Consider the following 14,191-nt stretch of genomic DNA (forward strand, 5'->3'; position numbering starts at 1 on the left):
CCACTCACACAAGTTCAGTGCTAACCCTTGCCTTTAAACTGTCTGCAGAGGCCATGCTACAGAATCTCACGGGATATAAAGCAGATGTAATGAGATACATTCTTGTGATGAACTCCTTGGAAGAGGAGGTAAAAAGGGTCTTACTGGGCCGCAGCAGTAGAATTAAAGATTCCTTTCACTGCCCTCCCACTGCAAACTGCTTGCATCCTTGTTTACTCCTGATGCATTCTGTGCTGTGGTTACTTCTATGCCTGTCCCCACCGCTGGACGGTGAGCCCCGAGTGGGCGATTCATTCACAGTCTCGGCGGCGTCAACAGTCTCTAGCCCGGCACAGGGTCACTGTCAAAATCATCTCCTTATAAGGACAAGTTTTTCTTCCAGCTTAACTGAGTATTGTTTCAGTTACACATTGCTACTCTTAATAAACATTTAACTCTTGAGTATATGTATTAAGAGGTTTAAAGTATTATTTGGTTAACTAACATAGAAAACAGATTGGGGAGATGTGGAACGACATTCAAATATTTATAAAACTTTAAAAGTTAACTATCCCTGTAACACTAAAACAGCAAGCCATTCTTTTCATGTTCTAAGACCTACGCTCAATTTCCTATCTCAGAGACATAATATATATTTTGAACTTTTCATTTTATATGGGAGTGTAATTGATTAACAATGTTGGCAGCATATATGTTTGCATTACATTACTGTCCCCCGTTATACAGCAGGTTGCCTTAAGTACAACTCAGTCACACTTCTGAAAGTTTCAGACATTTGGAAGTGTTTGGAAATGTGTAAGGTTTGTAACAGATGAAACATGCCATGTCAAGCTTTGTTCTTACTACTAATGCCATGATCCTTTTGAAAAGAATATGCCTGTCTCTGATTTAGGTATATTTCTCTCTCTCTCTCTCCCTCTCTCCGTTTTTCCCTCCCTCTCAATCCACACATACATGCATACACATTCACACCCACCCATGGACACTTTAAAAACAACTTTGTGTTTCAATACCAAAAACTCTCTTTTGAAAAAAATCCACCTCTTTTTTATTGTAAAAATTATGTAAGAAAATTATAGAAACTTTCATATGTAGAGTGAGGAAAATCAGCTCCAGGCAGCACACTATTAGCATATGTCTAACAGCATAATATTTTAATAATGGTCATTTTCGAACTTAAAATGTAGCATTTTTTTACACACAAAAAAAAATTTCCAGAAAAATAGTAAATATTTTGTTTTTTTAATATAAAACTTCTCTATATAGTTAGAATCATATATAAATTTTAATTTCCACTATAAAAGCAACATTCATAGAAATGAGAAGTCATAATTGGCCAAATATAAATTCATTTAAATCCAAAATTAAACCAGAATAACCAAATCCAATATATTAACATAGACTCAATTTTGGGGGAAATTTATTTGACTTCACATTCCTTTTGAGTCCACCTTTTTTTTTCCATAAATATAACCACATCTTAAGTTCATGAGTGTAAATAAAATGTCTAATGCAAGTCAAGAGTTCTTTTCCTACTGCCTTTTGTATTTGTTTCCCCTCATTCTAACTTATTTTATCTTTTTAAACAGAATGAAATTCTTACAGAATCAAACTACTAATATTTTACTTTCTAGCATGTATTAAACGCCCTTTTTGTCACTATAAAATAGAAAATTATCCACATTCAATCGGAATGAGATCTTACCTTCTGGTTTGTTGTTTTTCCTCTTCAGCCATTTTTCTACAGTCTCTGCACTAACACTTTCAGACACAAATTCATCTAACACCTGGGGGTGAAGAGAAAGATATGCCTTCACTTTTTCATCTGTCAAACCTGTAAAAGAATTGAAAAGAATAAAATTAACCAATATGACATCTTCATTTACATCAAAGATATAGAAAAATGACATTTATGCAGATTGATTTAACATGGAAATATTTTTAAAAGATGTATATACATACAATGGACTGGTATTCATCCATAAGAAGGAATGAAGTCCTGTTACAACATGGAGGAACCTTAGGAATGATACAGTAAAGAAAATAAGCTAGACACAAAGGGCAAACATTGTATGATTCCACTTATATGAAATATCTAGAACAGGGAAATTCATAGATACCAAGTAGACTAGGGGCATCCAGGGGCCGAGGGAGAGGAGAATGAGGAATCATTTGCTTAATGGGCACAGAACTTCTGTTTTGGATAAAGACAAAGTTTTAGAAGTAGACAGGGGTGATGGTTGCACACATAAAGTGAGTATAATTAATGCCATTGGATTATATACTTGATATGGTTACAACGGCAAATTGTGTGTTATTTATATTTTATCCCTATGAAAAAGTAGGGGAATAAAAGTAAAGTTAGAACTTCAGCAATTTAAAACTATAGATATTATTACATCATCTTATACAGCTGTTTTGCAACAGTAAATGTCAGTGTCATATTTGAACCGATGCTGTATTCCAGTGCTGTTCGGTTAAGCCTTGCAAAGTGCTTCCACTTTTTTGCAAGTAATTATCATAGATTTAAGACTTAAGGTAAGTGAAACTCTAGCAACAGTATCAAATGGGAGAATAAAGCACTGGTACATTTTAGGTGCTAAAAAACATGCTCAATGAATAAGTTCTTATCTTTTACTGTTTATAACACAAATTCTCCTTTTTCTCAGGGTCACTAAATCCAATGATAAAACTAATGTTCAGTTCAAAATACTTGACATTTTTTCATTGATATTCAATATATGTAGTCAGTTTCACTGAAATAATTTTCATAGTCTAATAATAACTGCTGAATATACACAAAATTTTCAAGCAAAGAACTTTTACATATCTTCACTTAAAAAAATATAAAATCACGTGTTTTCAAATTGATGCTTCATGCTGGTATGCCATTTCACTAAACAACTCAAAATCACAAATAGGCTATCAATAATTATTACTCAGTGATTGTAATTCTTTGTACTACTGTACACTCTCTGTGAATTATTCAATAAATTACCATCCTTAGGGATGGTAAGGTGAAAAAGACAATGGAAAATTTTACTTTTAGATGCAGAAAAGAGAAGAAGCAAGTATATCTTTATGGCTTCAGGGAATAGGGTACATGTTTCTAGCACAGACAAGGCACAGAATTTATACATATTAATTAATTCTGCTGGGTACTAAAGTCACAACTGTATGATTCTACAACAGGCTGGTATTACTGAGAAGGCAACTGATTTATTTCAATGAATTCAGTATTTTAAAAATCAATATAAACTATATAGATATATAGATCTCTCATATATATATATAATATATATATATATAATTATGTAGTTGTATTAGATTAAAAAAAAAAAAAAAAAGATCCAGCCCATGTTCAGCCTGCAAAAGAGCCTCAGTGATGTAAAATTCAATTTGAGAAAGTCTACAAGGTGCTAAAGATAAGAGACTCATTAAAGTAAGAGAGAGAGCTCTCTTGACAAAGCAAGTTCGGGTCCCCAGATACAAAAGGCACAGAATATAGAAGTAAGCTGACAGCTGATTTGACCTCAAGAAGACAAAGTAGTTTTCATACTTTCATTATGTCCGTCATAGTGGTACATGTTCAACGTCTGATTCCTTCTTAAAACTTCCTTCTATCACTTTTGTGACACAATATGGTTCTTATCCTAACTTCTATTTGCTCTTTACTTCTGCCTTCTCTACAATAATCTATGATGATGACAGCAAAATCTTATTTTTTATATATATATATATATATATATATATATATATTTTTTTTTTTTTTTTTTTTTTTTTTTTTTTTGCGGTACGCGGGCATCTCACTGTTGTGGCCCCTCCCGCTGCGGAGCACAGGCTCCGGACGCGCAGGCTCAGCGGCCACGGCTCACGGGCCCAGCCGCTCTGCGGCACGTGGGATCTTCCCGGACCGGGGCACGAACCCGCGTCCCCTGCATCGGCAGGCGGACTCTCAACCGCTGCGCCACCAGGGAAGCGCTATATTTTTAATCTTGAGTTTGGAAATTCTTCCATCACCTCAAGCTCCATCTTGACTCAAAACTACATGAGTCATCTCCTTCCCACTTATTCCCAAAGTGATTTTAACTCTCAACTTTCTTTTTTCTGTTACTATTACTCTCCGTTTTTTCCAGAAACCCAGGCTGAAAATATAAAGTCATAATTGACTCACTGTCATCTCATTTCATCTTAGTGCGTATTATACACGTCCTGTTTGCCGAATTACATATCAGATAAGGGAACTGTATCTAAAATATACAAAGAATGCTTAAAACTCAAAAAGAAAAAAACCCAATTAAAAATGAGTCAAAGAGCTGAACAGCCACTTTGCAAAAGAAGATATAGATATGGCAAATAAGAATATGCAAAGATGATCATTTGTGAGTTGAAGTTAAACAAAAATGAGATTCCACTACATACCTAGTAGAATGGTTAAAATCCAAAAAGCCGACTATCAATTCTCATTCAGTGCTGGTAAGAACGCAAAATGACAGTCACTCTGGAAGACTGGCAGCCTCTTAGAAAGCTAAATATAATCTTACCATATGATCCAGCAGCCACACTACCAAGTATTTACCCAACTGATTTACCCACACAGAACCTGCATGTGAATGTTTAGAGCAGCTTTACTCATAATCATCCAAAATTGGAAATACCTAAGATGTCCTGCAAAAGTGGTTACCAGGGGGGAAAGGGGGGGAGGGATAAATTGAGAGATTGGGATTGACATATACACACTACACTGCTGTATATAAAATAGATAACTAATGAGAACCTGCTGTAGAGCACAGGGAACTCTACTCAATAATCCGTAATGACCTATACGGGAAAAGAATCTAAAAAAGAGCGGATACATGTATATGTATAACTGATTCACTTTTGCTGTACAACAGAAACTAACACAACATTGTAAATCAACTCTACCCCAATAAAATTTTTTAAATAAATAAAAGTTAAAAAAATAAAAAAGGTTTTTAAAAGGCAAGTTGGATACATCAGTTGTACCATAACCATATAATTAAATATTATTTAGCAACGAGGAGAAATGAGCTAGCAAGCCATGAAAAGACATGGATTAGTCTTAAATGCATATTACCAAGTACAAAAAGCTAGTCTGAAAAGGCTGCACGTTGTGTAATTCTAATTATGCAACATTCTGGAAAAGGCAAAATTATAGAAAAAGATGGTAAAAGGATCACTGGTTGCCAGGTGTGAGAGGCGAACGGTGGAACCGTCATGAAGGGTGTTAAGTGGGTTACACAAGTGGATCCGAAGAGATCCCAAGCCCCTTTCCCTCATGTGCGAGCACAGAAACTCTGTGATTCAGAAGAGGGTCCTCACTCAACCAAGCTGCACCGTGGCCTTGGACTTCCCAGCCTCCTGAACTGTGAAAAATCGATTTCTGTTGTTTATAAGCCACCCAGTCTGTGCTATTTTGTTACAGCAGCCTGAATGGACTAAGACAATGCATGAGTTCCTACAGATATAAATCAATGACTGAATAAATAAATGAACACACAGAGAAGAGTAGACAAATCTTCCACACAGAAGAATTCCAAATGATTTATGCAGAGACTCTGCCCTCAAGAAGGTGGAGCATACCTCCCTACTCCTTGACACTTATTTTGTATAAATTACTCAAAATATTTTTTAAACATCATTTGAGTCATAGATGAGCTGTGATGTCTAAGTAAACTTCTAAAGAAATTAATCAAATCCTAGACTTAAGTATGTAGAAGAGAATGGGATGGAAAATAGACCATTTTGGTTGTAGACTCCTTTGAGAGTTCCAAATGTTATTACATAGCTTGATATCTCAAATGTCTCAAAATACCTAATTATAATTTTTTTCCCCGAGTTACCATTCACATTTCATGAAAATAACTACCACCTTCGACATGAGACTGCTAGGGGGAGTCATTATGTCTTGGCGATTAAAAGTGATAAAAAGCAAAAGTTAGTTGCCTCATTTCACCTATTCACCTGGGCCTGAGCCTGGACAAAGCACCTAAACCCTCTCAGCCTGGCTTCTTATTTGTATGGGAATGGGATTTGAACAGGAATGAGAACAATAATATCTATCACACGGTGTCATAATAATTCACTGAGCTAATCCATACACAGCATTTTTGCTGAGTACATTTACTAGTATCGATAGTGCCAAGAAGTCCGTTTTCACCTGTAAGAAGGGCAATTCTTGGGTTGTCCTCAGAATCAAATCACAGGTTTGTAACTTTTCATTTCTTTAGCATTAAAACTCCAAACTTTCTAAAATGTCCATTTTTGTTTTATCGTTTAAAGTATGCTCAACTTTCGTAGCCAACAAAAGCACCTTTTTCTAATATTTTATCCATTTTTACTTCCTATTAACATGCAATTTTGCAAAAGGACCTTTGGGCCAACACAGGACCAACCCCGAATATAAGACACTGAAATAATTATCCACACTCTTGGAAAATGGCAGGTGTATGGATGATGAAATCATTCTTCTTTTGTGTTTGTCTCACTTTGGTTTAATGCTTCCATAGCTTCCCATGGCCTGTACATTTTATGTCAACAAAAGACTTGGTTAGTGTTTCTTTGAAACAAACCCAACGAGAGCAATAGGGTCAGTTGTCATTAGCACACACTAGCATCCAGTGATTAAAAATTTGCCACCAATAATCCACACAATGAACCACACCGATAGATAACTAATGTCTATTCCAAGGTAACACGAACATTTGAACCAATATATTTAACAATACTTCACTTCTACTAATGAACTACATTCTCTCATCTATGCAATATTTTGTCTGCATACAGATTATAAGATGCTATAATCACATATAAAGACAAATTAATAATCATTTTTAAGACCATCAAATATCCAAGTGTTTGAGTTTCTAATTCTCGATATACTTTTTTAATTGGGGTATAGTTGCTTTACAATGTTGTGTTAGTTTCTGCTGCATAACGAAGTGAATCAGCTGTATGTATACATACATCCCTTCCCTCTTGTAGGTCCCTCTCACCCCTCGCCCCCATCCCCCCCAGCCAGGTCACCACAGAGCACGGAGCTGAGCTCCCCGCGCTATACAGCAGGTTCCCGCTAGCTCTCTGTGTTACACTTGGCAGTGCACGTGTGTCAATCCCAATCTCCCAGTTCATCACACCCTCTCTCGCCCGCCCCATGTCCACACATCCATTCTCTATGCCTGCCTCTCTATTCCTGCCCTGCAAATAGGTTCGCCTGTACCATTTTTCTAGATATTGTTTGACCAGGTTGTTTGCATAAACCTCGACCCAGATAGGTCTACATGCTGCAGTTATAGTTGTTCAGTATTTTCGTAGGTTTCTTTATCCTGTAGGTTCCCCCTCCATCTTTTTTGCTTTCCCCAAATATTTATTACTCAAGGAAACAGAACTTTTGCTCTATGCTTTTCTAGAGTCTGGATTTTTCTGACTGTTTCCCTGTGGTGTTGTTCAGCATGTTCATCTTCCCTGTGCATTTCCCGAAAACCGAAGTTACATCTAGAGACCTCAACAGATTGAGGTTCACCATGGAGGTGAGAAGTCCATTTGTATAAGCGGCATTGTATCCTTCTGTCAAAAGGCGCACACCACCTGGCTGTCTCTCTTTGCGACATTAGCAGCACTTATGATCTACGAGCTATTGAGTCATTATGCCTTGAAAATGGTGGTTTCCTGACTCTATAATGCCTTTTTCATGTACTAGCTGAAATAATACAAAGAGAAACTTCACCTCATCCAGTATTTGGTTAGTTCATTGAGCCAAGACAGGATAAATGCTTAATTTGTTCCCCTTTATTTATCAGTTTTCACAATGAGTTGGTTCAGCAGCATTCTCCTGTAGGTGAGGAACTAAAAATATTACTACTATGAACCCACAGATCTGAACAAATTTGATGTGTTTCTTCCATTGTAATTCTTTTCCTTGCTGGTACTCAAACTGTCCCATCTTTTGGCCAGTGGAAGGAGCCTCTTCAAGCTGGTTCCCAAGTCACTGTGACAAGAATCTAGTAGTTCTTGACGGCTTCCTTACAATCTGAGATATAGGGTGTTTCAGGGTCAGCGTGTACATTTTCTGCCCCAGATCTGGATGCAGACAGTTTTCCTTAGGAACTCTGGTTCCTTTTGATGGGCAGCAGTATTTCAGTTCCAGGAATGAGAGACTCGATTACATAACTACTCATGTGTTTTATCATACAATACACATGTAACAGTATGAGTGCTGCAAACAGACAAGGTGGCTTTTTTTTCTCCTTTAGTATATATCTCACTAGAAATGTACAAACTACTATATATTTTAAAGTCACCTGGAATATTCTTCTCTCTGATTTTGTCTCCAACTGGATACACATTTAGGTTCACTTCAGATATACCTGTAAATGTGTCTTTCTAACAAATTATTATTCTAAAAGTGGGTATCTACATGCTGAAGAACTTTTTATTTCTGAAATCTTACCATGTTAATATTCATAAAAAATTAGAAAATCACTTTCACATCAGAGGCTAAAGAACTATTGTTTTTCTCACTCAGAGGGATACTTTTAAATTAATTATAAGTACTAAAGGAGCTATTGTTAGAAATAAGAAAAAAAGCACAAGTTTTCAAGTATTAATTCTGCTATCTTAATTTGTGGAGAAAAATCCCAATACATGTCTGTATTCTTTTTTAAAAAAGCAGTCAAAGACATATGGCAGGAGCCCAGCACCCCCCCCCACCGGCCCACCCCTGTTCCTGAGCTGTGGTTCCTGAGCCCCATTCCACAGTGACCTTATGTTACCCTAACTCAGGTCTTCTCAATCTTAAAAGAATTCTTTCCTCTCAAATTAGGGGTCTTATCATCAAGTCTTCTCCTGCCCCATTATCTCACTGTAGCTAATCTCAGCTAGATTAGAAGTAACCGTATACTTTAAAATTCTAAGGTATACATTCCTAATAGTGCTTTCTCTGATTCATCACAATAATTGTCTCAATTTCATAATTTCCCTATGTTTACTCCAGGTGTGAAGAATAAGTAAATAATTTTCAGATTCTTAAAGTCGTAATTCAACCATAAGATAGCATTTGATTAAAAATAAACAACCAAGCCAAAGCAAACCCAACCAAAACCTCTCATGCTATTAAATATTGGACTAGATTAGCTCAGTTGTCAAAGAGTAACCTGAGCTGGGAGGGGGTTGAAATGCATGTCATGTGAGGAGTCAGGCAGTGACTGCAAATGTTTAGCCGGGAGGACACAAGGTTCCTGGTGGGGACACTATTACTGCTTAATCTGAACGCTGTTACGTTAAAAAGGTTAAGAAATTTGGATTGGTTTTTCTTTTCTGTTTTTTTTTTTTTCCATGTATGAACCCAGGGGACAAAACTAGAATTCACGTTTTAGGAAACCAAATTGTACTTCAATACCAGGCAGAAATTTTTAGGAAATAAAAGATTCTGTAACTGGATCTGGAGGCTCAGGAGAGGGGAGTCCACCTTACAGTCTGAGGAGTCATCACATTCTCAAACTATCCAGGAGAGAGGCATATATAACAATGTACTGCAAAAATAATACGCATTAGCTTCAAAAGACGATTCCAAAATACATGTCTTAAAGAGTAAATATTCTAAGTGTACAGTAATCATTTTAGGGCCTTAATAACAAAAGCTGTCAAGTTAAAGCAAGATGTCTCATGTCATACTAAGCAGTGGCGGACAGTCACGGTGTTCAATGGCAACGCTTTGCGAAGTTGTGTGTGTGTGTGTGTGTATGTGTGTGTGTGTGTGTGTGTGTATGTGTGTGTGTGGGTGTGTGTGGGGGGTGTGTGTGTATGTGTGTGTGGTGTATGTGTGTATGTGTGGGGGTGTGTGTGGGGTGTGTGTGTGTGTGTGTATGTGTGTGTGTGTGTGTGTGTGTGTTCATACAAGTTGCAGGTAATCGTTCTCCTGGGTTGCAGGTGTATGCTTCTAAGCATGACCTTCTGTATTTATCCAAAAATCAAGTGCAGGTTAGCAGTGGAATAAGCTTAAAATCAGTTAAGTTTGCCTTTAGAATCCCCAACACAAACTTTGTACACCTTCTCCCTACTGGGTATTGATCTCGCTTCACCTCTGCTCCAATCACTTAATCTCCTTCCCTCACAAAAGGATAAACCAGCTAAGAGCCTTCGTTAATCACTGCTGGCCTCACTTCAACGCTCTCTCTGCATATGATCCTATGCCACAACGATGGCATGTATTAGTTCACTGAGGGCCCAGAGCATCGTGTATCTGGCACATAGTAAATGATCAATAAATATCGGTTGAAAAATAAATCCTTATCCTCAAAGTATAAAAAAGGAAAATGAGCACAGAGAAGTAATTGAATTAGTTTTCTCTTCACCACAAGAGCAATAATTAAGGTTGCAACAAAGCTACAAGCCCAAGAGCTTACCTCTTAAAGGCAAATCGCCTCTTGTTTTTGACACCTTCCCCATCTGAGCTTATCATACTTTAATGGGATCGCTACTGAGCGGTGCTACCTCCCAATCTGGAGTTACATTACACATTTTACTTCAAACTATACACTGAGAACTCTGATTGCTAAACCTCAGACTTCGATAAGACGGCAGGAAGAAATCTTTGGAGCAGAAACCACCTGGAACCACAGGCTAGCCCCGAAAATCAGTCTAATTGGAGATCCCACTTTCCCCCATGCTTCCTCTGTCTCCTCAAATGCGCCAAGCCCTTCCCCATCTGTGGTCTCTGCTGATGTCTGCCCCCTCGTCGCCTGGCTAAGCGAGACATCTCACCGATTTCAAAACAACTTCCTCAGAGGCAACTTCCCTGGACACACACTCTACATTCACTGCCCTTTCCGTGATTCTCTCATACTCCAAATCACTCACCCCAAGCTGAAGTCCCATTTATTTATTGTTCTCTTCTTAAACGTCAGCCTCTCCTGGTAGAATATAAGCTCCATGAGGACAGCTGATCTGTCTCATTCTCCACTGTCCACGGAGCACAGTCCCTGGTCCGTGCAGAAGAGACTTGACAGCGGGCCTGAGACTGTTCCGAGAGGCTGCTTGTAAGGCTGGCACCTGGGAACCTGGCCCTGGGAGTGTTTCCAGCGGCCGCTGGGCCGAGCCTGCTTTTGTGCAAACAGTACGACTTATGCCAAGCACCTGCCCTCCTTCTGGGAGTCTGCAATTCTGGACAGTTACAGGCAGAGGGCGCCTATGCGACAAGCTCCCAGCAGGAACTCTGGGTACTGAGTCCCTAATGAGTTTCCCTAGTAGACAGCACGTCATACGTGTTGTCACGGTCGTTGCTGGAAGAATTATCCAAGTCCTGTGTGGCTCCCCTGGGAGAGGATTCTTGAAAGCTCGTGCCCTATACCCCCGGTCTTCACCCTGTGCACCGTTCCCCTTTGCTGATTTGGCACTTTTGCTATCCTCTTTCGCTACAAGAAATCTTAACCATTAGCATGACTACGTGTTCTGGAGTCCTCCTCGCAAATCACCAAACTCAGAAGTAGTCTTGGGAATCCCCAACACAGGGACCGTCATGAATTAGTGACCTAATCCACGAGGCATCGTTTTTCTCACGTGATTTCACAGATGTGCAGGTGTGCTGCTGCAAAGTGTGCCCAGCCCTGCAAGACCACGGATGCACCCGGGTCGGAAAGCAAGGGTCCAAGCAATGGACCCCACCGCTCAGTAGCCCACAGCTCCCACTCAAGTTCCCAATCCTCCCTGAGACCAGATGAGATTCGTTTCTTTCTTTTACACTACGTTCACATTTCTTTTTCCATCCAAACGGTTTGAATGTCTATATTAAGTTTTCTGAAAAACAAGAATTTCTTTACTTCTTGAATATGCTTTTCTAATTCTGACACCCTTCAATCCACCTATCATGTAGCTCCAATTCTGGAAACAGATCCCTGTGTATACCATAATATGAAATCTTTATGTCAAAGTTCTACCCCACAATGCGCTGGTGTACATGAGTTTATAAACATAAGGATTTATATAGCAGTTCCTTCTTGCCATTTATCAAATAAAGGAAGGGATTAATGGGCTTTAAAGTTAATTTCCATTTTGGCTTCTTTATTTAGAAAAGCAAAGTCCTTTATATGCAATGAATAGAGGTTAAAATGTGAGAGATGTAAATGGTTTTCAATACCATTAAAATAGCTCCAAAGTTATAATAAAAACAAACAGATGAGATGCTTTTTTGGAGTTCTGTCAAACCCCATAGCCAGTGATATCATTCTTCTTTAACCAAGGAGGAAAAACAAGGAGCAAAGTAAAAGCAAATGCCATGTCATTTTTCACAGAAATAAAAGAAAACTCTGTAATTCATGGGACCCACTCCCAATGAACCAAAGCAATCCTGAGAAAGAACAGCAAAGCTGGAGACACCACTATCCCTGATCTCAAACTTTATTACAAAGTTATACTAATCAAAACAGTATGGTAGGGCTTCCCTGGTGGCACAGTAGTTGGGAGTCTGCCTGCCATTGCAGGGGACACGGGTTCATGCCCCGGTCTGGGAAGATCCCACATGCCGTGGAGCGGCTGGGCCCATGAGCCATGGCCGCTGAGCCTGCGCGTCCGGAGCCTGTGCTCCACAACGGGAGAGGCCACAACAGTGAGAGGCCCACGTACCACACACACACACACACACACACACACACACACACACACACACACACACAAACAGTATGGTACTGACATAAAAACAGATACACAGACCAATGGAACAGAGTTGACAGCCCAGATATAAACCTTCAAATATACAGTCAACTAATATTTGACAAGGGAGTCTAGAAGGCTCAATGGGGAAATGACAGTCTCTTCAATAAACAGGGTTGGGAAAACTGGATGACCACACACAGAAGAATGAAAGTGGACCCCTAACTTACACCACCCACAAAAATTAACTCAAAATGCATTAAAGACTTAAACGTAAGACCTGAAACCATAAAACATCTAGAAGAACACACAGGGAAAAGCTTCTTGAAATTGATGTTGGCAAAGTTGTTCTGGATATGACACCAAAAGCATAAGCAATAAAGGCAAAAATAAAATAGTGGGACTACATCCAACTAGAAAGCTTCTGCACAGCAGAAACAATCAGCAAAACGAAAAGGCAACCCACAGAATTAGAGAAAATATTTGGAAACTCTCTGATAAATGGTTAATATCCAAAATATATAAGAAATTCATACAACTCAATAGCAAAAACAAATCCAATTAAAAAATGAGCAAAGGACTTGAATAGTCATTTTTCCAAGGGAAACATACAAATGGTCAGTAGATGCGTACATAAAAAGGCACTAAGCATCACTAATCATCAGGGAAATGAAAACTACAGTGAAGTATCACCTCACACGCGTTAGTATAGCTGTCATCAAAATGACAAGAGATGAAAAGTGTTGGCGAAAAGGGAACACTTGTGCACTGTTGCTGGGAATGTAAATTGGTGCAGCCATTATGGAAAACAGTGTGAAGTTTCCTCAAAAAATTAAAAATAGAACTAACATATGATCCAGCAGTCCTACTTCTGGGTATATATCTGAAGGAAATAAATGCTATCTTGAAGAGATCTATCTGTACCACCATCTTCTTTGCAGCACTATTCATAATAGCCAAGTCATGGAAACCACCTTAAGTGTCCATCAACAGATGAATGGATAAAGAAGATGTGATACACACACACACACACACACACACACACACACACACACACACACACACACACACAGGAATATTATTCAGCCATAAAAAGGAAAGAAATCCTGCCTTTTGTAACACAGATGGACCTTGAAGGCATTATGCTAAGTTAAGTAAGACAGAGAAAGACAAATACTGTATGATTTCATTTGTATGTGGAATCTAAAAAAGCCAAACTCAAAGAGAGAGTATTGGTGGTTGCTAAGAGCTCGTGGGTCGGGGATATGGGAGGTATTGATCTAACATACAGTGTTGTGACTGTAATTAACAATACTGTATTATATACTTAAAAGTTGTTGAGAGTAGATCTTAAAAGTTATCACCCCCCCCCACACACACACACACAAAGGTAATTACGTGAGGGGACGGAGGTGTTAACTAACCTTATCATGGTAATCATTTCTCAATAAATACATATCTGAAGTCATCACGTTGTACACCTTACAGATACATGTAAGTCAATAATATCTCAATAAAGCTAAAA

At 38.5% G+C, this 14,191-nt stretch overlaps 1 protein-coding gene across 6 annotated transcripts in view; it reads right to left on the minus strand.

Moving 5' to 3' along the window:
- The window catches only part of PDE10A (phosphodiesterase 10A), a 566,819-nt gene that overhangs the window by 152,838 nt on the left and 399,790 nt on the right, over nt 1–14,191 (minus strand). For 4 of the 6 annotated variants that reach the window (XM_067011128.1, XM_067011129.1, XM_067011132.1 and 1 more), the window contains exon 2: nt 1,706–1,834. In XM_067011128.1, the coding sequence (XP_066867229.1) occupies nt 1,706–1,834 (129 nt within the window). Of the gene's footprint in view, nt 1–1,705; nt 1,835–10,878; nt 11,043–14,191 lie in introns of those variants that run through there. The other 2 variants (XM_067011133.1, XM_067011131.1) reach the window with 1 other exon arrangement.

This window comes from Kogia breviceps, chromosome 13, assembly GCF_026419965.1.
Source record: "Kogia breviceps isolate mKogBre1 chromosome 13, mKogBre1 haplotype 1, whole genome shotgun sequence".
In the NCBI taxonomy this organism is placed as follows: domain Eukaryota; kingdom Metazoa; phylum Chordata; class Mammalia; order Artiodactyla; family Physeteridae; genus Kogia; species Kogia breviceps.